At 46.3% G+C, this 23,706-nt stretch overlaps 1 protein-coding gene across 2 annotated transcripts in view; it reads left to right on the top strand.

The window, feature by feature from the left end:
• The first annotated feature begins 567 nt into the window (after positions 1–567).
• Positions 568–23,706, top strand: part of LOC144161473 (uncharacterized) — a 103,047-nt gene continuing 79,908 nt past the window's right edge. The window contains exons 1-3 of one of the 2 annotated variants that reach the window (XM_077692128.1): positions 568–740; positions 6,962–7,020; positions 10,480–10,581. In XM_077692128.1, the coding sequence (XP_077548254.1) occupies positions 704–740; positions 6,962–7,020; positions 10,480–10,581 (198 nt within the window). In that variant the 5' untranslated portion in view covers positions 568–703. The remainder of the gene's footprint in view (positions 741–6,961; positions 7,021–10,479; positions 10,582–23,706) is intronic. The other variant, XM_077692127.1, reaches the window with a different exon arrangement.

Here is a 23,706-nt window from a genome sequence, read left to right on the forward strand (position 1 = left end):
ATATCCCGGCTGCTCCCGAGAGAAGTATTTCCTTTGATTTGGGTGGAAAATTTTCAAACCAAGGGATGCTGGTTTTCAGTACACAGAAAACAGATTTTTAGATTGTTTGAGAGGGTCCGCATTACACAGGAAGTCTGCTCATTCTAATACTGCAACTTACCCAAAGTAAAATCGCTAAATACACTCGCGTCTATAACTAATTCAACCCCTCCGATCCGCGCAAGCGACCACAGCGATTTTTTTCCTTTCCGTGCACAGATCTGCTGTAATGCTGTCCTCAAATTCAGATATCATCGTAGAAGCCCTACCGCTTACATAAAGTCGAACGATTTGCGTCACACGAGTTGTAGATTTCCCAAGGTGCACCATCTTCTCCTTTGACAGCGAACAACGAAGGCTTCGACGTAGTAGCCACTGAGAGCGTCCACTTTTACAATTGCGGCGTCGGTGGACACAAAAAGCTTCCAGAGCAACCCACCCCATGACGCAAGGACTAAAATGTTTCCTTCGGTCTCGTCGGCCTGAAGACAATGTTCCATCCATCTGAGAGTGACGCGATCTGTTCCAGAGCGCGTGCAGACACGGCTATCTATATCCTGCCAGTTGGCTTACATCAGGGCTGAAGGTTTTGCAGCAAACAGCTGCTATGAGCTTGGAGTGTGTTCTCGTTGGCCCTAGCAAGCTGGAAAAAAACTGAAACACCATGAACCCCAGTGCGAGAAGTGCCCTGACATTAGCAGGTAAAGGTTGCCAGTGTGCTTGAATTCATTGGGTTCTATACATTTCCTATGGACCTACTGCGCTTCCGTGATTGGGTCTTTTGCACCATCCACGTGGGACGCCAGCTTTGCTTCAATGCTGTTCTTAGACCACAGACGTTTTTGTTCTATTTTGATGCTGAACTACCTTTTTCTTTTTCGTGATTGTCGTTGTCTTAAAGCGCTGTGATGAAAGACAAAACATGTCTAGTATTGCAAAAACACAGTTTAAGATTCTGCCAAGAATGCTTAGCCATGATATCCAAGATTACTTGAATTTCACATAGGGGAAGAAAGCTAGGACTACAATATTTAGTGGCGCTTTTGCATTGACGAAATATGCGCTCGGCGAATGCTTTTACTGCTGCTGGATACTCATTCCAGCTACCCTTTGCGCAGTTCCTGTCGCCACATGCTCAGCTCGGCAAACTTCCAAAAATGTAGCCTTTGTGCATGTCAAATTGAAGCGCAATAATTTAACTGCTTTTCCCACAACTACCCCACGGATTACGTGGCTCTTGGAATTGAAACGTAGCGCACGCTACCAAAGCAATGAAACCTATATTAATTGGCTTTGTGGCAGTGTAAGCTGGTGGTTTCCTTTTTATCATTGTTACATTTTAGAGGAGTTGTAGGTCATTACGAGTGCCGAGAATGAACAAGAACAATGCGCTCAGTAGTGTCACAAACTTATGACGATTATTTCTAGTAAAGCAAAGTTCTTAAAAAGATAACAAAAACATTTATTTGCTTCGGTTATCGGCTTTCATTTAAAAAACACATCAAGGATAAACAAAGGTTTTGAAGACCTATACAACAATGCCACATAAGAGCGCTAACTACAGCCGCGGCTGCACATGAGCCCATAGCAGGGGGAGGGTTGTCCGGCCATACTTTGTGCAGCGAGGGGCAGGGTTACCAGATGTTTCGCTAGTACGCGCCAAGCTCCTCCCCCTGTACACGCCCACATTACGTTTAGCGTAGTTACTGGAAGATACGAAAATGAAGCATGTGGCAGTGCTCATGCAACCTTTTGAATAGGTGGTCTCCAATCTCAGCCCCAATGGGACGAAACATCCAGTGACATCGGAAACTAGCGCATTCACAAACAAAAAGGCCCAAAAATGCGATGGGGTATGCAATATTGTGAGATACTTATCGAAGAAGTTTTCCGCCTTCTTTTACTGCGAATAGTATAACGATAGCAACACTGTCCTGGTCCCAGCCTACGCACAATTTGCCGTAATTTCTGAAATATCGCTACGTTTGGGCTGCCGAACTTTTAGGGGCGTAGCCGTACAACCTCTTGACTGTGGTGCTAAAATGCGAAGCCATCAGAAATCAACCCTCCGCCGTTGGCCAAACCATTTTGGCCAAAGCGTCATGTAGAAAAGCATACCACACTGAAGGGCGATGTCATGCTGTGACAAAGAACTTCGTCTTTCCGCTTGGGTTTGGGAAAAAAAGACAGTCCTCGTGCTTCAACTCAGCCATTTTGAATTAAGGTCTCTAAGAAAAGGGAATGCGTCGGTCAAGAAAGTGTTGGAGGATAGTCACACCGCGTTTTTTTTTTTTTGTGCAACGTCATAATGTATTTGCCGTCATAGTTCGTGCTTGAAACAGAACGCGACGTACTGTACTGAGCAGAGGAAAACCTCAATCAATGGCCGTGTAAGGCTCAATGCATTGGCCTAAAGTGTAATGTTTCAGGGAAAGAGAGAGAGTAAATCTTTATTGGTCCAGCAGAGGCTGATGTTACGAGCTGTACATTGGCTATGACTTAACTTTGTTTTTGTTTAGCTTGTACCGAGTTCGTGAAACCGTGTTGATGTGGTGGTGTGCTATCAGGGCTTCTATGTCTGTCTTTGTTGTTGTTGTTATTTTGTCTTTTAATTTTTCACTGGCGTTAACATTAACAGTGCGTATAAAAGGTGCAAGGTTTCTCTTACTAAATTCAGTGGGAAGTCGGCGCTGGTTCCATCGTCTTTCTGTCTCCTTGTTTCTGTTCGCGCTGTAGCTATTTTTAACATTAACTACGCACTCACCCAACAGTACACTTTCTTAAGCATTCCTGCTGCTCGGCATCCGCACCAACTCAGCACGGACACAGGCGTGGCTTCATTTATCTTATCTTTCACGTTATCTTTTCACCTCTGGGCCCAACGTGTGGTGTAACAGGGGATGTCGGTTTTTGTGGACTTCCGAGAGCTTGCGACGGAGCGGTAAGCTTTGTCTAAAGAACTTCGAAGGAGAGCCACTCCGCTTGCTTTCTTGGACGATGTCATTTTCCCTAAAGACCACTGGATCACAAGGCGAGATTTTATGCTCCTGATCCTCCAGTTTCTGATAGACACAAGCTTTAGTGACACCTGGTGATTTCCCGCGCATAGCGGTAAAAAGGGGCTGATCGGTAGCAATTGCCGGCATACCACGCAAGGCTAGGACCGCCTGTTAATGAACATCACCACCACTAACATCATCATGCAGCCTTATTTCGTACTGCACGCTTTATCGCAACATTACAGATTTGTAACGTATTGTGCGTGTGGGCGTGTGGACGCATCGCGGCGCATGCGTTTGAACGTTCATGTGCATGCCCATGCGCGTGTGTGTGGGAGTGCGTGTGCATGCGTGTGCACATGTGCGGGTGTGTCTCTTTCTGTCTATTTGTGTGTGTGTCACTGTATTATAATTTTTACTGCGCAATAGCTGTCTTATACGTCACGTTAATCAATATTAGTTATTCCCAATAGATTGTTTAGTATGTGCCTTATTGCACTTTTATACGCCTCGAGCTTCGCGATCGCTGCGCCGCCTGCCGCCGCTTCTCCGCGGTGCTTACGGGATGTCCGCTGCGCAGCTGATAGGGGCTCATGCAATGCTTTGCGTCGCTTTCACTTCTTTTTGCCTTTCCGCGCCCTAAACATCTTGTTATGGTGATGTCTGTAAGCAAATAGTACGTTTGGGGCACTTCAAAAAAAAAAAAAAAAACAGCTGCGTCCTGATTAGAGTGCTCGGACGCCAACAAGAGCTAACCGGGGAGGCGGTACTGCGCGCTTCTTTGCCGCTCTTATGGGCGTCGGCGACGGCAGCGGCATATCCTCACTGTCATCTCCGAATATCTCAGGCGCAAACGAAGTCTATTGACGCCTCGTTTAGACCTAATATTGGCACAGTGAGAGGTTGTTTTCGTTTTGCAGTGCGGACGAAGAATTCGGCCTTGTTTTGAATGTATACGTCGCAGAAAAATATCATTCGGGAAGGTTATCACCTATACCTAACAATAACTTGTGCCTTTTTATAGAAATAGAGGCCACGCGAAAATGTTAGGTATATTCCTAGTCTGCGGGCCGTTAAATATGTGTCCACTCTCACCTTATAGCAAGGACCAAGGAGAGTTAATGAAACCACGGAAAAATAAATGGTCTGCCAAGTCCGGAAGCAATGTAATAGCTCATGCGGGAATGAAAAAAAACACAGTGCATGCTGCAGCTTCGGAAATCCTAGAGACGTTCGTCTTACCTTAAGCAAGGTTGAACTCACTAGACCAACTAGATGCAAAATGCACTCATATTTTCCAAGACAGGGACGGGGAGGAGGGGGGGAGCTTAATAATCGTTATGTTCAAATGCGGAGCGAAATCAAGGAATTACCGTTTTAGTAATCACACAAAAGCTGCGCGTTCACCTATATTTTTATTTTATACTTTTACGAACAGTTGATCACTCGGCGGACACATTTTTTTTAAGTATACAGTAGGGAAGCTCACAAGCGATTACAGGTGTCCTTGGAAGAGTGTGATATCTGATAAGACCCTCTGATTTCACTTTCGTGCTAAGTTCTGCAGGCTCCCTGTGTCATAGGATGATGATTCGAAGAAGCGTTTAGCCACGGCCGTGGATATAAGCGGAGGATATATGTAACCGATAAATCTTCGGGAAAGCTCACCTCGCGACGAGACGACCCAGCCGCAAATTCCTTGTGCTGACTCCCGCACGTAATTTTGCATTAGCCATCGTACTTATTGCGTAGAATGTCAGTGAAATTTATGCCACATTGGTTTGTTCAGGGTAGCGATCAATATTCGATATATGAAGCGTAACTGGAGGGATGTCAGGTACGAGTGCTCCACTAGATTATGAACGCACACGAAACTGATTTACATTGCACTGTATAGCCGTAGCATGAGCATCTGAACGAATGCTGCTTACGGAGGTACCGTTAGTAAGTTTCAGGGCAGTGGAATTACAATCAGCTTCATGCATATATGCCGGTTTCGTGACGCCGGCTTGTGACACACACCTGGCGCTCATGCGGACCGAATGTACCACAGTAAGATCGTGTCAGATGCATTTACACTCTCGTAAATACACCACATTTGCGAAGAGAGTGACTGCTCCACATAAAAATGTATTTCCAACGCATGCAAACGGAAAATATCAGTCGCGAACACGCCTCAAAAGCGACGGCGCCAGTGGTGAGCGGGCCAGCGACTCCCGCGACTGCTTTGGAAACGGGCCGCTAGGGGGATTTCAGTGGCGCCCCTACAGGCAGTGCTCGAGGCGTATAGAGCACAACTAAAAAAGCCTGGTGCTGTTCGTGGGTTCTTCCAAATAAATAAATGTTATGATGCAATTGTTTTGTAGACGATGAGCTGTAAGTTTCCAAATGTTACTTCTGTTCTGTATGCAAGAAAATATGCGCCAGGTTCTTGAATAACTTTAACAAAGCGTACTGTTGATAGGCACGGTACGCTTCGACCGAGGGTCGAAAGATGTGAAATAAGGTATCCTTGAATAGCGCCGAAGTTTTAGACTTGAAGTTAAAACACAAAACATGAATAGGTCGACGAAATAAATTTCGCACCTACAAAATGTACACACACAGGTGCGCCGCCTGCGACAAGCAGGGTCATTCAATTTACGAAATTATGGACATGTATCTTAATGTGCACTACCAAGCAGTCAAAATTTATTTACTGATTTGCCCCCCCCCCCCCCCCCCCCAATGCCACAAGATAAACACTAAGTGAAGTATTCTTTTTGCTTGGTTGCTTCTTGTTTATTATATTTCAGCTACGCAAAATTTCTAAATTCCGCTGCGCAAAACGCTAAAAATGGTGCTCCGAAATTCCGCTTTCATTTGCCGCTAACTCTTACTAGCAGAAACGGTATCAGGGTTCACTAGTTAAACAAAATTTGAAGACAGTTTCCCTCGCCTTCTCTGCCCTAAACGCAGTCCATGCAGTTGTCACAGTTCTTACGAATGTTTTACCATTCAGAAATGCAACAACCTTTCGGAAAGGTGCAGCCGAATATTTGTTTTTCAGTGCGCAGCACTTAAGCGTCCGCTACTGCGGTTTGGCAGCTTCATCCACCTCGTAACCTAGCGCACAAACGAAACGCCCAGAACAAAAGGAAAACGAAGGAGGAAAGTCTGAGGAAAGTGTGAGGGGGAAGGTGGTATGCCCAGCACGCGCTGCATGATGCACGGCCGTTGGTCATTCGGCGTCCTCCTCGTTGCTCCTTTTTATTTGAATAAAGCAACTATCTCTTTCCTCCTTGTTGCGTGGCTCCTCCGAACCACGTCAAATTTGCGCGGGAGGTTCAAACACGATTTACAACAACTTGCTCGGCGGCCAAAACACACTGCGAGATAACGGCAGATTAGCGCGCGCTGCCGTGCGTTCGCTGATCACGCGATCACTTCCCGAGACACAAAAGCTATGCGCTATGGCTGAGAAGTCTGCAGTTCGCGCTGCACACAAATTTCGGATTACGGAGTGCTGTAATCGCCAGCCAAGTTTTTCTTTCCGTCATGTTTTCCTCAACATTTGTGGATAAGTACACTGAGATCTTATCTCCCCATTGGTCTGATGGAATTTAGCTGAAAACGTACATATACGGAGGCAAAGATGTGGGTAGCTCAATTGTCATGTAACTCAGGTAATTCGTTTTGTCCTGGACTTGAAATCCAGAAAGTTATTTTTCTGCAATTGAATTAATTGCAGTTTGGGGAGATATCTGGGACAAGTTATATGCATTTTTATTGTTCGTTTTTGTTAAGTCCATGCAGTGGATTCATTTGTATGCTGTAGCGCGCACATGTGTGTAAGATTTAATAACGAACAAAATACCTTTATTTCGATAATCTCATACTCGCTCTTGTGCAATTCTGAAAGCATTCTTTGTTTCTCTCCATAGTGCTACTTGTACTGCCCCAGCTGCAAGCACTCTGTCCTCGCCTGGCTCCCGATGTCATTGTAAGTTTCCTATATCATGCTCTCTCCTGCCATGCTATAATGTAATCATGCGACTTTTTGCCACCGAGACAGACAGCAGGATACACTTGATGGTAGTCAAGCTCCGTTCATTTGCAGACGTATTGTGCGAAGACGAAAAGTTGAGGCTTTCCTGGAGGAAGCGCAAGTTGCCACTATGAAATATTTGCCTTTCTAGGTCAAACTGTTTCGGTACTAGCAGTAGCTCCAATGTAGAGCATTTTATGCTTTAAACGGTAATTTTATTCATATAAGCGTGCGACTATAGGCTTAAGACAGTCCAGGTGCATGTAAAAGACAATAAAATGTTTTTCAAGTCGCTTTTTATCCCGGTTTCTACTTACTCTTTTAGATGCTTTTTTTTCTATTTTTTTTATTTTAGGCTTCCTTGTAGCTGCACAACTTAGCCGGTGCTCTCTCATGGGTTTTGGACATTCCTCCACTGAAGATATTGTTACGAGGCGAGGATGCCGTAGAAAAATGTATTTGCAATATTCAAAACGCAAGCGCTGGGTGCCGCTGGTACACACTGACGGAAGCACAACCATCACACCTCGTCCTCTTCTTCCAGGGGAACTCGTCGCACAAACCCCGTTCGTTTAACCTGTGGCAAAGCCCCCCATAACCACATAGTTTGTTATCGCCTGTCGGTGCCTCGTGTCATTATTCCCCGGCCGAACGAGCGCCGTCGCAGCGCTATGGGGTTACAGTGTCGGGCGAAAAATATGGCTTCAATCGTACAACATGTACAATGTCTCTAGAAGTAGCGTGACTCGACGGTGTCGACGCCGCAGGGGAGATCTCGTGCGTTACGTGGTAACTTGGCGCACGACGCGAAAGGGGCCACAGTAGCGGGGCAGAAGTTTTTCAGAAAGGCCGATACGGCGGGTAGGTTTCCACAGGAGGACAAGGGATCCCGGAGCGAAGTGCGCCACCCGATGTCTTCGGTCATAAATCGTTTTCTGATCAGCTTGGGAGGAACAAAGCCGGTTTCGGCAATATGCCTAGCATGGCCAGAGCGAGAAATAGCGTCCCAGGCGTACTCCGATCGCACTGAGGGCTGGTATGCCGACATAGGCATGAGGGTGTCCAGGGTAGGGTGGGCTCACGGCCATAAAGGAGATAGAACGGCGAATACCCAGCCGTATTATGCCGCGACGAATTATACGCAAACGTCACGTACGGCAGCGAGACATCCCAGTCGCGGTGATCAGCGGAAACGTAGCAGGAAAGCATATAGGTCAAGGACCGATTTAAGCGTTCGGTAAGTCCGTTAGTCTGGGGATGGTACGCTGTAGTTATCTTATGTTTAGTAGAACAGGATCGGAGGATGTCGTCAACGACTTGTGAGAGAAAGCAACGGCCACGGTTGGTGAGCAACTGACGTGGAGCCCCATGCTGGAGAATGACGTCGTGAAAAAGGAAATCTGCCACATCAGTAGCACAGCTAGTCGGCAAAGCACGCGTGATGGCGTAGCGTGTGACGTTTCGCGGCGCTGACACTGACTGATCGCAATAACTGACGTAGCGGTGGACGGAACGGTACAGGCCGGGCCAGAAAAAACGCTGGCGTACGCGTTCATACGTGCGAAAAATGCCGAGGTTACCAGCAGTAGGCATTTAGTGGAGCAGCTGGAGGACAGTGGAGCGCAAATGCGCAAGGACAGCGAGCAAAAGTGCCGGCCCGTAAAGGACGGGTATTGCGGCGATACAAAATGTTATCGGGTAGCACGAACATTCCCGTCGACGCGTCAGGTGACGCAGAGTTAATGTTGTCGATGATCGATCGTAATGCTGGGTCACGGCGCTGTTCTTCCTGAATGTGGAGGAGTCCAGATATAGCACACAGAACAACTGCGTCGTCATCGTCAGCAGCGTCTGGTGGGTCGACCGGATGGCGAGACATGCAATCAGCGGTGCAAGCGTCCAGATTTGTATTTTACGTCGAATGTATATATTTCTGCAGGCGCAATGCCCATCGACCTAACGTGCCTACCGGATCTTTTAGCGAACAGAGCCAGCACAGCGCGCAGTGGTCTGTTATGACTCTGAATGAGCGGCCATGCAGATAAGGGAAAAACTTGGCGACAGACCAAACGAGGGCGAGGCATTCTCTTTCCGGAGTAGTTGCGCTCTGGGGGGGACAGGAGGCAGCTGGCATAGGCAATAAACCGCTCAAGACCATCCTGTCGTTGCGCCAAGACAGCTCCGATTGCGTACCCACTGGCATCTGTGCGTACCTCTGTGGGTGCATAAGGGTCAAAGTGAGCCAGAAGCTGAGAGTGGGTGAGTACGAAGATAAGGTTGGTAAAAGCGGCGGCGTGCTCGGAGCTCCACGAAAACGGAACGTTTTTCTTCAAGAGGGTGGTGAGGGGTCTAGCAATATCAGCAAAGTTCATCATAAAGCGTCTAAAATACGAACAAAGTCCGAGAAAGCTTCGAACGTCTTTCGTCGATCGCGGCGCTGGAAAGTTCTGAACTGCGCGAACTTTATCAGGGTCGGGACGACCCCCCTTCGCGTCGACAAGATGTCCGAGGATTGTGATTTGCTGACGTCCGAAATGGCATTTGGAGGAATTGAGCTGAAGACCGGCGCGTCGGAAAAGAGTTAGAATTTTCGAGGGGCGTTCGACGTGGGTAGTAAATGAGGGAGAAAATACGATAACGTCATTCAGGTAACAGAGGCAGGCGGACCACTTGAAGCCCTGGAGCAGCGAATCCATCATGCGCTCGAATGTGGTTGGAGCGTTGCAAAGGCCGAATGGCATCACTTTGAACTGGTACAGACCATCGGGTGTTATGAAGACACGAGGCACCGACAGCTGATAACAAACTGTGTGGTTATGGGGGGATTTGCCACAGGTTCAACGAACGGGAATTGTCATGGCTGCAGTAGCCGCTGGGTCGTCCGAGCGAAGCTCGGTGAACGAAATCTGGCGACCGCTGAGAAGCTCCGTCTTCTCAGAAGACCCAGCACCTCCACCACAAGATGTTGCGAGACGAGGATGCCGTAGAAAAATGTATTTCCAATATTCAAAACGCCAGAGGCTGGATGCCGCTGGTACACACTGAGGGAAGCACAACCATCACACCTCGTCCTCTTCTTCCACGGGACCTCCTCGCACAATCCCCGTTCGTTTAACCTGGGGCAAATCCCCCCATAACCACATAGTTTGTTATCGCCAGTCGGTGCCTCGTGTCAATATATAACAATCTATTCATTGAGATCACCTTAGTATTCAAGTGACATCAGGAGATGGAAATTGTGGTCCGACAGTTAATGCGTTTGAAAGTTACACATCCGCGTCTTGTGTTTTGTCTAAAAGGCAGTCAACAATTTACTCACTGACAAAACCTGAGCAGAACACGCTTCAAATTTATCTAAACACAAATTTACATTCAGACGAGAGCGAAAATGTTTTGGTTTCTTTCGTCTTTCAGAGCGGTAAAGTGATCCCGTGCCGCTACCTGTGCATCAAGATCAACTTCCTCGAGTTGCCTTCTATCGTACTGAGCACGGAAAGAGATGGAGTTCTTTGTTCGGTAAGGCTCTAACGCGCCAAGTGCGTCACCTATCCTTGCTTAAAAAGCATCACTGGATGGTTGTATAGTATGCAATGACTCAAACGTATACGTCACGTGGTTTTCCTGGCATTGAACTATGTTGAGGGGGAAAGGGGATGGATGAAAGGCAAGGCTCGATAGATAAAAGGCCAGCAGAATGACGAGGATAGAAGAAAAATTTAAAACAAAAAATGGCACAGCCTGTGCTAGTGGTGCAAGGCTGGAGAAAAAACAGAGGAGCTGCGGATAGGCTTAGCTTCTCCTCTCACTCACAGCGGATCCCGCGAGAGAGGGAGCAGCCGGACGCAACAGTGCAAAGCCGTTTTGGACGGCCCTGTAAAGCAAAAACCATTAAAGTATGCGCAGTGTTTTATTCGGTACCAGTCGTCGTCATCCCTTTCGTCGTCGTGTTCCGACGGCGCAGCCGCGTTAGGCAAATCCTCTTGTAGCGCGGCATCGCCTCGGTAGGCCAACACTTCGTCAGCTGGTCTGGTGGCCGTCCCACGTATGGATTTTGAAAGAATGGCTTGACAAATTCGTCGTTATCGTCATCGGCGCAGCGGACCCCTGGCACGCTACACGACGATGACGACGAGGGTGGGAGCTCCTCATGTGGCGCGAGCCCACGCGCAGCCGGGCGATCGCCGCGCCGCAAGCGCTCACGTGCGCTTGAGGTTTTCTGCCTAGGCCGAACAAATTTGTGTCGGCCTAAACAGCTCTGCGGTGAAAAACCGGAGCGTCCCATTCATGTCTGCATTTTGATGAAGCAGTCTGAAGATCACATTGTTATTTTAAATCACTTCAGTGATGCCAATCTCTTCTAGATAATCAAACAACGCAGTAAGTGTTTTGCATTGAGATCAAGAGAAGATCCATAAAGCCAGAAGTACTTTTAGGTCACTGGCCCCTGGCTTAGGAACTCCACTTCTTTCACGAAACGGCTGCTTGCTTGAAGTAAGCGGAGTACTTAAACAGTAGTTTCTTAAACTGTTTCTGGTGATCCACAGTTATCACAGTAAAGGTTCTTGTTCACACCAAGTCGAAACAGGTATGAATTTGTGAGCGCTGCGTTGAGACGTAGTCGTGATAAACGCCCACCTCTGTTTTGAAATGTTATACTTTCTTACATCTGCGTGTGCACTTGTTAGTGGACCTTTTCTTAACACAGACGCGAGAAATAAAATATATAGGGAATTTTGGAAGTTTTGGTATGGGAATCATAGCAGATGGGCTATGATCTTACGCATTGGTAGCACGAACAGTCTGCAAGAAGTCAAATCCGTTGCGACACGGTGTTCAGTACAAGAAAAGGGTTACCTATGTCACGTCTTTAACAATGCGTGAGCATCTTTCCCCTCTCTATCGTGCACATCAGGCTCGGCCCGTTACGGAAGCTTTGCCCCCACCTTTGAAAGCCCACAACACAGCGTTTTTCCAAGACCCTCGCATGCCGCGCCAACCGTACTTTCCGTTCTAACCCGCACAGCTGTCCCGTTTTCTCGGCTTGGCAGCGACACTGTATGCGTATCGCTCCTCCCGTTGTCCCCCCCTATCACAATTTCGTCCTCGTCATTCTCATGTTTACCCTATTTGTCGCCTATCAGGCCCTGCATTTCTGTCCCACTAAATTTTGCGAGGCGTTTAAGCCGTGCTGTAACGAGTCGAGCATTTGGACGACGGGTGCCTCTGGAAGAGGTAGTGGTGCGAGCTCAGTGCCACCGCAACCAACGCCGCGCCCATCTTGGCGCTCGGCTTGGCGTATCCCTCTCCACGCGCTCTTCGTCGTTCTGTTTTTCTATCGCTCTGTCTCCATGGATCGACGGCAGAAATTTTTGCGGGAAGCTTTAACAGCGGGTGTTCCATGGACTTCGGCTAGGTGCAGTTGTTGCAGTAAGGGTATCACGAATCTAGAACTTAGTAAGTATACGGAACATAAAACTCAGGAAGCCAAACATACCCGTCAAACGCGGGGATTCCGTGAATAGGAACATCAGATGCGGCTGCACCACTGCGACCCTATGCCCCTACCTCGTTCAACGTCGTATGAGGTGACTCCGCCATGAGGTTACTCCATATGTCTGTTATGCCGCCATTTCACCATGTGTCAAGTCCCATAACTGTAAGCCAAACGTACGGCTGCTGCTAGTCCTGTCCGACTGAAAGGGAAGAACACTAATTCTGATTCTGTGGTGGGCAATCGGCAATTATTCCTCAACTGTTCATTGCAAAACTTTCAAAAATTTCCGGCGTTACAATTGATGGCGAACAGGGCGTCGACTAGCGCGGAGTGGAGGGCATTACGGCGGACAGTGAACATGTACTCAAATCCGATGACCGCCTTCTAGAATAAAATGGTGTTGACTATTTCCTTCGGAACGTCCCCAAGAGACCTTCGTGGATTACGCCGATTACAAGCGGTCAGTAACGTCTAGTGAACTGCAAAGTTATGGTGATCCATCGAAGAACGAAGGAAACTGGCGTCCTTAAATAATTATAAAAGAATTATTTACAGCCAGAGCCAGAATTCTTCTCTTTACCTACATCAAAAATCTCTCCTCGTAGTCTTCCATGAAGGGCACCATATAACACGAGCAGAAACTGCATGGATGGGCCGAATACTGACGCGAGAACAATGAATAGCCTGCCGAACAAAGAGCCGCTTGGAAACAAAGAAAATGCTGCGTTCTCGCGCTCTGGCGAAATTAAACAGCTCATGGCCTTGTCCTGTCGTTGTTTTAAGCTGCATAGATTCCGCAGCAGATGTCCCTCAGGGGTGTCTATGCCAGATTTTTGCAAGAAGCAGGCTAAAGTGCCTTTGGTTGGCCATGCCCCCTTTCTTTAAGAAAATGCTGCACGGGTTGTAGCTGATGAACCAAACCAGAACACGCTGCTTTTGTACAATTTCAATAGGGTGTCGAATGCTTCACGAGAACGACTCTGCGGTTTTCATTACCGCCTGAGCAATTGGCTTATCCATACAAAGAAAGCAATATTGTAAGCTTATGCATGTACACTACTTCATTTAAACCATCCTGGTTCCAGACACAATGAAACACGGACTGGTGAGAATGGGCACGCATGCCTTCCGAACACCCAGTCGGCATACTCCCTTATCAAGTTGACTGATAATGTGCTTCGCTGCGTGTTGCTCGCAACACCAACCAGTGTCGTGACACACAGTATTAGCTACATTCTCATAGATCGTGGAAATAGCTATAGACTTTCTCTGGATGTGTTCGTTGCCCTTTCACTGGCACAATGGAACTGCAAAGGTGGCGATAATTGGCCTTTTGTAGGAGTTAGGCGCGATCAGTATTGCTCTCAAAAGTGAATTCCTAGCATTCACAACACTTGACCCTTTCCTTGTGTTAAGCAGTGCACTGCAGGGGTGGCACTACCAGAACAAGTGCTGGATTTACTGAAACGCACTGTGTGCACATTGCAAGATACATCTTTGTGCGTAGACCATTAGACGAATGTCGACATCCAGTGAACGAGTGAGAACAATCTAACAATACTAGTTCATTCCTCTTTAGAATGAATTGGTAAAGAAACAGTGTAGTTGAACACCTATACACAAAACCGCAAGCGCAATCACACCATTCATACTCTATATAGGGCCGGGTGGAGGAGCAGCCCCCTCAAGTATTATTGCATTATCACTTGAGGTCGTAATATCACAATCAAAAACGAGTGACGTATTATGGCATTTTCTTTTGCGTATTTCTCCTAAAGGACCATGGGGATTACATAAGGGAGGGAGAGGCTTTCTTTATAAGTGCGCTTCATGGGGCAACAAAAAATGTGTTAAGGCCAGCTTACAAATACGATGCTTACATCGATTTCTTTAAAGTCGACTTCACCTGCAAGCACAATTGCATTATTGTGAAGGCATGTTTCCAGGGGCACTATAAACCATTCTATATGAAAATATGAAGGCACTGGAAACGTATGCGCCTAGTGATGGCGTAAGCTCTGACGCGCAGGTGTTCTGGCTGAGGCAGACGGCGTGTGCTCGGCGGCATCACCATCCGATCTACCGATAAGATGGGTATGATGGGCGCTCATCTAATGAAGAACACCAGTTCCGCTGTTTCCTTAGTTTTAGCATCTCAGTTGCGTGGGTGGACAAATTATGGAAGGGGCTATGAAGACGAAAGGCAGCTCTCATTGATTGGAAAGAGCTAGCCTTTGGCAACTCACTCATCTTCATTTTGGCCAGGCAAGTTGTTTTTAAACCGAAAAAAAAAACGCGAGATAAATTGCAAATCTCCAATTTCGCGCAACAGGGCGTACTAGTTGGCCTAAGGAAGAAAGACAACTTATACCGGAAAACTAAAAAGAAACGTTTTAACGGCCAACTCAAGCTACGCTACAAGAAATACGGCAACTTACTCAATACGCTACTAAAACGCGCCAGGCGTACATACTATGAAAAATAAATAAATGAAGCAGGTAATAATACTGGCAAACAATGGCACATACTTAACTTGTTTTTGAACAGTAACACTGCTGACATTCAATTTCAGAAATATTACAAAATGGAACTTTGTTAAGTAGCCCCAGTGACATTGATAATGCCTTTAGTGACGCGTTTTTTTGCTCCTCCAGTTGCGAACTTAACTAGATCTGACAATAGCCTGGAGCGTTCTTTGCACTCCTTTTATCTCTTTCCTACTACCTCGGTGGAAGTTCGATCAGCCATTACTAATCTTAAATGCTGTAGTCCCGGCCTTGATAACATTCATGCCCAACACATCAAAGCAATTTCTGATATCGTATCTGGCGTTTTCGCTCACATTGTTAACTTGGTTTTTAAAACGGCTGTTTTTCCACTCGAAATGAAAAAAACCAGAGTGACCCCTGTCTTCAAAAAGGGTGATAAAACATCCGTAGGAAATTATCGGCCCATTTCTATTCTCCCATTTTTTAGCAAAGTGCTTGAAAAATTGATAGAAAAACGTCTTTCAAACTATATCTGCAAGTTCAACCTACTAACTCCAAGGCAGTTTGGCTTCCGCAGCGGTTACTCCACTAATCTTGCGTTGGTTGCACTAACTGACAAGATCAAAAATTGAATTGATAGGGGTAAATTTGTTGGTGCTGTTTTTATTGACTTTACGAAAGCTTTTGACTCAATTAATCTTAACATTGTTTTTCAGAAACTCTAATCTTATGTTACCGTGGTCTAGAGGACAGAAGAGAACTGGGAGTGGGATTTCTAGTCAATAAAAGCATAGCTGGCAACATAGACGAATACTATAGCATTAACGAAAGGGCAGCAGGTCTTGTAATTAGGCTCAATAAGAGGTACAAGCTCAAGGTGGTGCAGGGCTACGCGCCCACATCCAGCCACGACGACCACGCAGTGGAACGCTTCTATGAAGATGTGGAAACGGCAATGGTTAAAGTAAAAACACAGCATACCGTAGTTATGGGGGACTTCAATGCTAAACTAGGCAAGAATCAAGCTGGAGACAAGGCAGTTGGGAACTATGGTGTGGGCTGTATAAATAGCAGGGGGGACCTACTAGTTGAGTTTGCAGAACGGAACAACCTACGCATAATGAATACCTTCTTCTGTAAACGGGAGAGTCGGAAGTGTACCTGGAGGAGCCCGAATGGGGAGCACAAAAATGAAATAGACTTCATACTATGCGATAACCCTGGCGTCGTGCAGGATGTGGAAGTGCTCGGAAGGGTAAGGTGCAGTGACCACCGTATGGTAAGATCTCGAATTAGGCTAGATTTGAGGAGGGACCGCAACAAGCTAGTACGAAAGAAGCCGATAAATGAGGTAACAGTAAGACGCAAAGTAGAAGAATTCAGGATCGCGCTGCAGAACCGATATTCCGCCCTTAACGAGGAAGCCGAGCTTACGGCACAGGAAGAGAGCGACAACCTTACACGCATTATCACGGAGTGTGCAGTAGAAGTCGGGGGCACTATGGCTAGACAGGATACTGGTAAACTTACACAGGAGACAAAAGATCTAATCAGGAAACGGCAAACCATGAGAATCTCCACCGCAGCTGACAGAATAGAACTAGCCGAGCTCTCGAAGTTTATCAATAAGCGTAAGACAGCTGACATACGGAAGTATAATATGGAGAGGATCGAATACGCTGTAAATAACGGAGGTAGCCTGAAAGCACTGAAGAGACGTCTTGGCGAAAAATCAGATGTATGCACTTAAGGATAAGCAAGGCAATGTCATCACAAATAGGGATAAAATAGTCACAGTGGCCGAGGAGTTCTATAGGGATCTGTACAGTAGCCGGGACATACAGGATAATGCCGAACGAGACAGTAGTTCAGAGGAGATAGACATCCCACCAGTAACGACCGCAGAAGTAAGGAAGGCTTTCAAAGAAACGAAAGGGGGCAAAGCACCTGGTGAGAATCAGATAACAGCAGACCTCTTGAATGATGGCGGAGAAATTGTACTTGAAAAACTGGCAAACCTGTATACGCAATGCCTAATGACCGCAATGGTACCGGAATCTTGGAAGAACGCGAACATCATCCTAATCCATAAGAAAGGCGACATGAAGGACTTGAAAAATTACAGGCCGATCAGCTACTGTCAGTCGTCTCCAAAGTATTTACCAAGGTAATCGCTAACAGAATCTCTGCAACCTTAGATTTCAGTCAACCTAAAGAACAAGCAGGGTTCCGTAAAGGTTATTCAACAATGGACCATATTCACACGATCAATCAGGTGATAGAAAAGTGCGCTGAGTATAATGAACCCCTATATATAGCCTTCATAGATTATGAGAAAGCATTTGACTCGGTCGAACCCCTAGCAGTCATTCAGGCATTACGGAACCAGGGGGTAGATGAGCATTATGTAAGAATACTAGAGGATATCTACAATGGGTCTACAGCTACCATCATACTCCATAGGGAGAGCAGTAAAATACCTATAAGGAAGGGTGTCAGACAAGGAGACACAATCTCTCCAATGTTATTCACAGCATGCTTACAAGAAGTATTCAGAACGTTGGATTGGGAACAGGTGGGAGTAAGGGTTAATGGAGAATACCTCAGTAACCTCAGATTTGCTGATGACGTTGCCTTGCTAAGTAACTCGGGGGACGAATTGCAAAGCATGCTTTCCGAACTGAGCGAACAGAGTAGAACCGTGGGCCTGAAAATAATATGCAGAAAACTAAGGTAATGATCAATAACCCCGGGACAGCACAGCAGTTTGGGAAAGGGGCGAGGCAGTGGAAGTGGTAAGCGAATATATCTACTTAGGCCAAGTTGTGACCCCAGATCCCAACCATGAGGCAGAGATAATTAGAAGGATCAGAATGGGGTGGGGTGCATATGGCAGACATTCTCAGATAATGAATAGCAGCCTACCATTGTCGCTGAAGAAGAAAGTGTATGACAGCTGCATCTTACCGGTACTCACCTACGAACCAGAAACTTGGAGGCTCACTAAGAGGGTTCAACTTAAATTGAGAACGACCCAGCGGGCAATGGAGCGGAAAATGATAGGTGTAACATTAAGGGACAAGAAGAGAGCGGAGTGGGTCAGGGAGCAAACTGGTGTTAAATACATATTAGTAGAAATTAAGAAGAAGAAATGGCCGTGGGCAGGGCATGTAATGCGAAGGCAAGATAACCGCTGGTCATTAAGGGTAACTGAGTGGATCCCTAGAGAAGGCAAGCGTTGCAGGGGGCGGCAGAAAGTTAGATGGGCAGATGAGATCAAGAAGTTTGCGGGGATAAATTGGTTGCAGTTGGCACAGGACCGAGATAATTGGAGAATAATGGGAGAGGCCTTTGCCCTGCAGTGGGCGTAGATAGGCTGGTGATGATGATTATGATGATGATGATGATGAATCTTATGGTATTAATGGCCCTCCCTAAAGCTAATTCGCAATTATTTATTAAATCGCCAAAAAACAATCATTATATCTGGCGCATCATCTACCACTAAAACAATTAACGTAGGTGTTCCCACTTCTATTTTTGCTTTATATCAATGATCTTCCTAATAGCCTTACGCCAGCATCTGATTGTGTTTTATATGCGGATGACACCACCATATATTCGTCGCATACGTGCATAAACAATCTAACACAAAATCTTAATCGTGACCTCACGAGTATTAATACGTGGTGTCGCAAAAACCATCTACTGATAAATAGAAGCAAAACTAAATTCATGGTTTTTAGCACGCGTCACGAAGAACGAAGCAATATTCCACCTTTGCGCATTAATTCCACTGCAATATTCTCAACAGAACAGTGTTCATTTCTCGGTATTCAACTTTACCGATTCTTGAAATACGATGTTCATATTAATTCCCTCAGAAAAAAACGGCATTTGGAATTAGAGTGCTAATTAAATCACGGGAGTATTTTCCTATTTCAACACTCCTCACGCTGCACTACGCTTTTATACACAGCCATATTAATTACTGCATAGCATCTTGGGGATTAACATACAACTCCCATATCGCTCCATTACAGCAGGTTCAAAAACAAGCTATTCGAATACTTACACACAGCACTTGCAGCGCACATGTCGCACCTCTTTTGCGCCAACTTAATCTGTACTCAATCACACAGCTTATAAACCACAATCTATGCCTCATTGCCTACCGCCTGGCTCATGATCCCGGTATTCTTCACATAATTGACCGCCATACCCTCTCTAGCCCCAATAAAACTAGGTTTGCTGAGTTAAATAACTGCTTACTGCCTTCTGTGCGCACTAACTATGGGAAAAATACAGTCGGGTTTGGTGCTATAAAAGCTTGGAACAACTTGCCTTATAATGTTAAATCTGCATCATCCTTGTCATCGTTCAGGCATGCTCTCAGGACATTTCTTTTTTCAGACAATTTACGCTGATGTGGTTGCTTACTAATGTATTCCTTTCCAATGTTTTGTGTACTTGTACTTCATTTTCTGGTATTTATTATTCCTACATGTTCGTCATAATTATAGTTTCTTTCCATGTCATAGTTAATTATTATTACTGCAGATTTCCGTTTATGCATATTATTCGTGTTCATGACTGCTACTAAATGCTTAGTTGTGTACAATAAATAAAAAGGCGTCCCATTACAGTTTATAACTCTGGGACCCCTTTCTGTATATGTATTTTTACACACTGTATTTTCAATACGAGAATAAACTGAACCTGAACTGAAACTGAAACTGAATATGGTCAGGAGTGACGTAACGTGGGCCGGCACTAAAACCATAGTTGTCAGGGTGTTAACTGCGCGTTAACATTCAAGTGATATTATCAGACGAGAATAGACGCCTTATTAAAAAAGTCATCATGTTCATGATTGAAAAAGCGCTTATTCAAACGCGGAGACGATTGCAAGAGACACAAGACGAACCCGAAACGGCCATCCTGTCAGCAAGCCGTCAAGGCTGATTTGCACCACCTGGTCTGGATATGCCCCAAATTTTTTTGATACCGGAATTTCACTTCTCCAAATCCAGATCCCTCAGCCCACATGGATCCCCTCACATTAGATTAACACACTATCAACCTTATCATTCAGTTTGCCATTAAGAGCGGTCTAGCGCGAATTATATAGCGGTGGCCTACCCCAGTAAATAGACCATTCATGATGAACAACCCTCCTGTTAAAAAACTTCTGTCGCCTCCCGACGATCATGAACTCATACGAACCCCTTTTGATCCATCAACCCTCCCCTCTCAACTCCCCCACGAGGCCTCCGGCCTTTCCTCTTAAAAGATTTAACAACAAGACGAAGCACTTCGTCTTGTGTCCCTTGTTTCGTCTATTTTTCTGAATAGGAAGTGTGTAGCGTTCCGTCCAGACCGAACGCCAAATCAAAAGCAGCCGATTATCCGCCGTTTTTCGTTCTGGCCCGTGCTTGAAGATTTAGTGTGTCTTAGAAAGTTTTAAAGCCACGTAGTCAGCCAAGTAGGGTTGACGGATCATTACATGACATGATGTGTGATGTGCTGTAAAAATGTCAAAGCAGGCAATAAAAAAATGGGATTTGGTGTAGTGGTTCTGCCGCTGACTACAGCCGTTGTAGTCCGTGGTTCGATTCTCGCACCGCGTTTTTTGTGTGTGTGTGTGTGGGGGGGGGGGGGGGGGGCCGCGTGGTTAGCATTTTGTAACAGCAAAACTTCACGCCCGCTTTACAATTCACGCGGTGAGAGCAGTCGGTCTTGGTTTTTTACTCAAGCGGCTGAACCGACTGAAGCCAAGGCCGACGGAGCCATCGCCAGTTACACCCGATCTCCTGTAATTATTACCAGTGATTATTAATTAATACTGACTATGGCCGGTTAGGTAAAAATCAAGACCGACTGCTCTCGCTGAAATATTGTGAAGCGGGCGTCGGGTGGCAGCTTGGAGATCTGTTGGGATAGAGCTAGAGTTAGTCCGACCATCTGTAATTAATAATAATGATTAATAATTATCCGTAATTCTGGAGCGGTAGCGGTTTGGCCGGTTGGGTAAAAATCAAGAGAGACTGCTCTGAACGCGAGTTGTGTTTCCTCTGGACGGAACTTTAGTGACAGCTGCCGTTCCGTCTGGACGGAACGCTAGACACAGCCTTTTGAATAAGCGCTTTTTTAATCATGAACTTATACCAACACTCCCAAATGGCAGTTCTTCGAAGAGTTATCATGTTGTTTTTTTGCGGCGGCTTGGTTAGGTCAGCGGCCGCCAACCGCAGAAACAGGATTCTGTGACGTCATGGGAAAACCGCCGGAAACTGGTCGGGAGTCGACACTGGGAGTCTGTTTTCCTTAATATCCCTCGTGTTTGTTTGAAGTTCGCGATTGAATTTCGGTCGGTGTTATATGGAAAAATCAGTCCTCTTCAAGAACCCAACTTGTATTTTGGCTTCCTTTAAAGGGGGAATAACGCTTCCGCCCCTGATTGTTTTGCCACGTTAGTGAGGAGCGCGATCACTCGACAGTAACTGCTGTGACCAGAATCGAAACGTCTCATCACTCCCCGCAGCGCCGTAATAAGTAGCGGGTCACCCCTCGATCACTAAGATGAAGTCTTTATGTGCCTTATGAGTACGGCAGTGTTCTTCGTTGTATGGTTGGGTAATACCACGTATTCACGACAACGACAGCGGCGGTGGTTGTCACAGCTGGCGAAACGAGTAGAGCGTCGTTGAAAAACATTTTGCAACTAGGTCGTCCCGTCTGGCCTAGGCTGCGTGCTTATCAGAATGTCGCTGTCCTCAGCAGCAAAGACGAAGTTCTGTGCCTTGTGTGATATCAGGCGTGTGTTCTTTGAAACATTCATAAACTCTAAGATGTTCTCCATTGTGACACTGCAGCTAATTTAGGCTTCGTATAGAACGCAACTTGTGCCGTCGCTTTATCCTTCCTTTATTTCACTACACTGTATTTTTTTGCGAATTTTTCGCCACGGATGGGAGAAATCCTTCATGACACCAGAAGGATAATCACGCTGGCTAATTTAAATTAGGAGCAGCTCCAGTTGCTACCATGCTTTGTAAAGCGCTGCTGCTGACTCGCTTCTTTCAAAGATAAGGGTCCTTCGCATTCGTAGAGGTAATTTCTATCGGCCCATCACGGTAACGCCTGTGCTGAGCTGACAGACTAGAGTATTAAATTTAAGGTTAGCATGCTCTGGTTCAAACTTCCTTTCTCTCAGAATCAAAGACCCGGAGTTCCTGCCATCGATGACCACCCCAGGCGGTGGAGGTGCGTTTTATACGGTGTTCTATGCAGACTAAATACCTGCTGGTTTATAGGTGTGGACCAGGACGAATTTTTCTTCAACTGCGAAGTTTCTAAAAAAGCTCTATAACTTTCCTTTGCAGCCGTACGGCTGAATGGAGGTAGCGGAGCCGGACACTTGGGACATACTCCTGGGTGTACTGGGTAGGCTGCCCAACTCCAGGTGACAAGTGTGAGAGCCACATCAGCCCGAAGCCCCCTTAGAGAAACTTCCTTCTCACGGGAGATCTTAGAGGTCACAGAGAAGACACACGGGGGAATTAAGGCACGCGTGTCCCTTCTAGGAAGAGATTTCCGGCCAGAAAGACGGGAACATGGATCACAAGGAAAACGGCTAGGGGTGAACTCAGTTGTGGAAGTAGAGTGCAAAAGATTCTCCATTAATTGGCTCACAAAATTCTGACAATGGCCCTGTACAGAATGTACCTACGCGTATCCTGTGCTGTGCGGCCTTAGCTGTGCGGCCTTGTGGAGGCTGTGAATCTGCTGGCAGATCAGAGGAGTCTTTTTCGCTTGCTTCAGGTGCTTCACAGCTCTGAGCCCGTCTGTGTATATATGCGCCTCCGTGACGTTAGGGAGTGCGCTTGCAGCTTTGAAATATATTTCACTGCTTTATGCGAAGCAATCATACCAAGCCTTTCGCGCACTTTGCCACAGCCTACGGCACTTCAAGCACAGAAGTGCCACACCCTTTAAATTATCATTTCTTTTATCATTCAGTTTACCCCTGATCCTTTCAGTAAAGAAGAACACGTGGAAAGTATAGCTTCCCAGGAGACCGTTCTATGATCAGCTCAACACTGCCGAAAAAAAAAATCAGAAGACGCCTAGCTCTTCTTATGAGTTATGAATGCGTAACCATTATTGTTTGATTGGGCATTTCGGGTTCTTCGAGCTTTGCGCTCCACGCAATTGCAGTTATTCCAGTTTCCTACCGGCCATCTTTTTCACTTCTGCGATTAAAATTTTTATTTTCTGCGTTGCCCCGTAGGCTGTACTGGGCAACCATACGCACGATGTCGCTGAAAATTTCACTGCGTCGCAGAGCAGCCTGGCTTAATGGTGCCTTTAACACCGCAGGGTCTGACCAGCGCAGCCCGTGCATGATATGCTCTTCGCTTTCCACGTGGCTCTGCGCATGCCCACGGGCTCTCTAGCAGCGCAGTTATGTTTTGTGTTTTAATATTGTGACGAATGTGGTATGAAACACTTCACAGTCACGTCGGTTTAGAGGCGGCTGTTCGACACCGACGCTAGCTTTTTTCCTCAATAAGCCAATTTAATGCTTCCGCATTGAAAGCAACTCTTGTATCCTTATTACATCCCCGTCAAAAAGTAGTTGTGCCTTACAATACT

This window comes from Haemaphysalis longicornis, unplaced genomic scaffold (assembly GCF_048455015.1).
Source record: "Haemaphysalis longicornis isolate Haplotype H1 unplaced genomic scaffold, Haemaphysalis longicornis Haplotype H1 scaffold_115, whole genome shotgun sequence".
Taxonomy (NCBI): Eukaryota; Metazoa; Arthropoda; class Arachnida; order Ixodida; family Ixodidae; genus Haemaphysalis; species Haemaphysalis longicornis.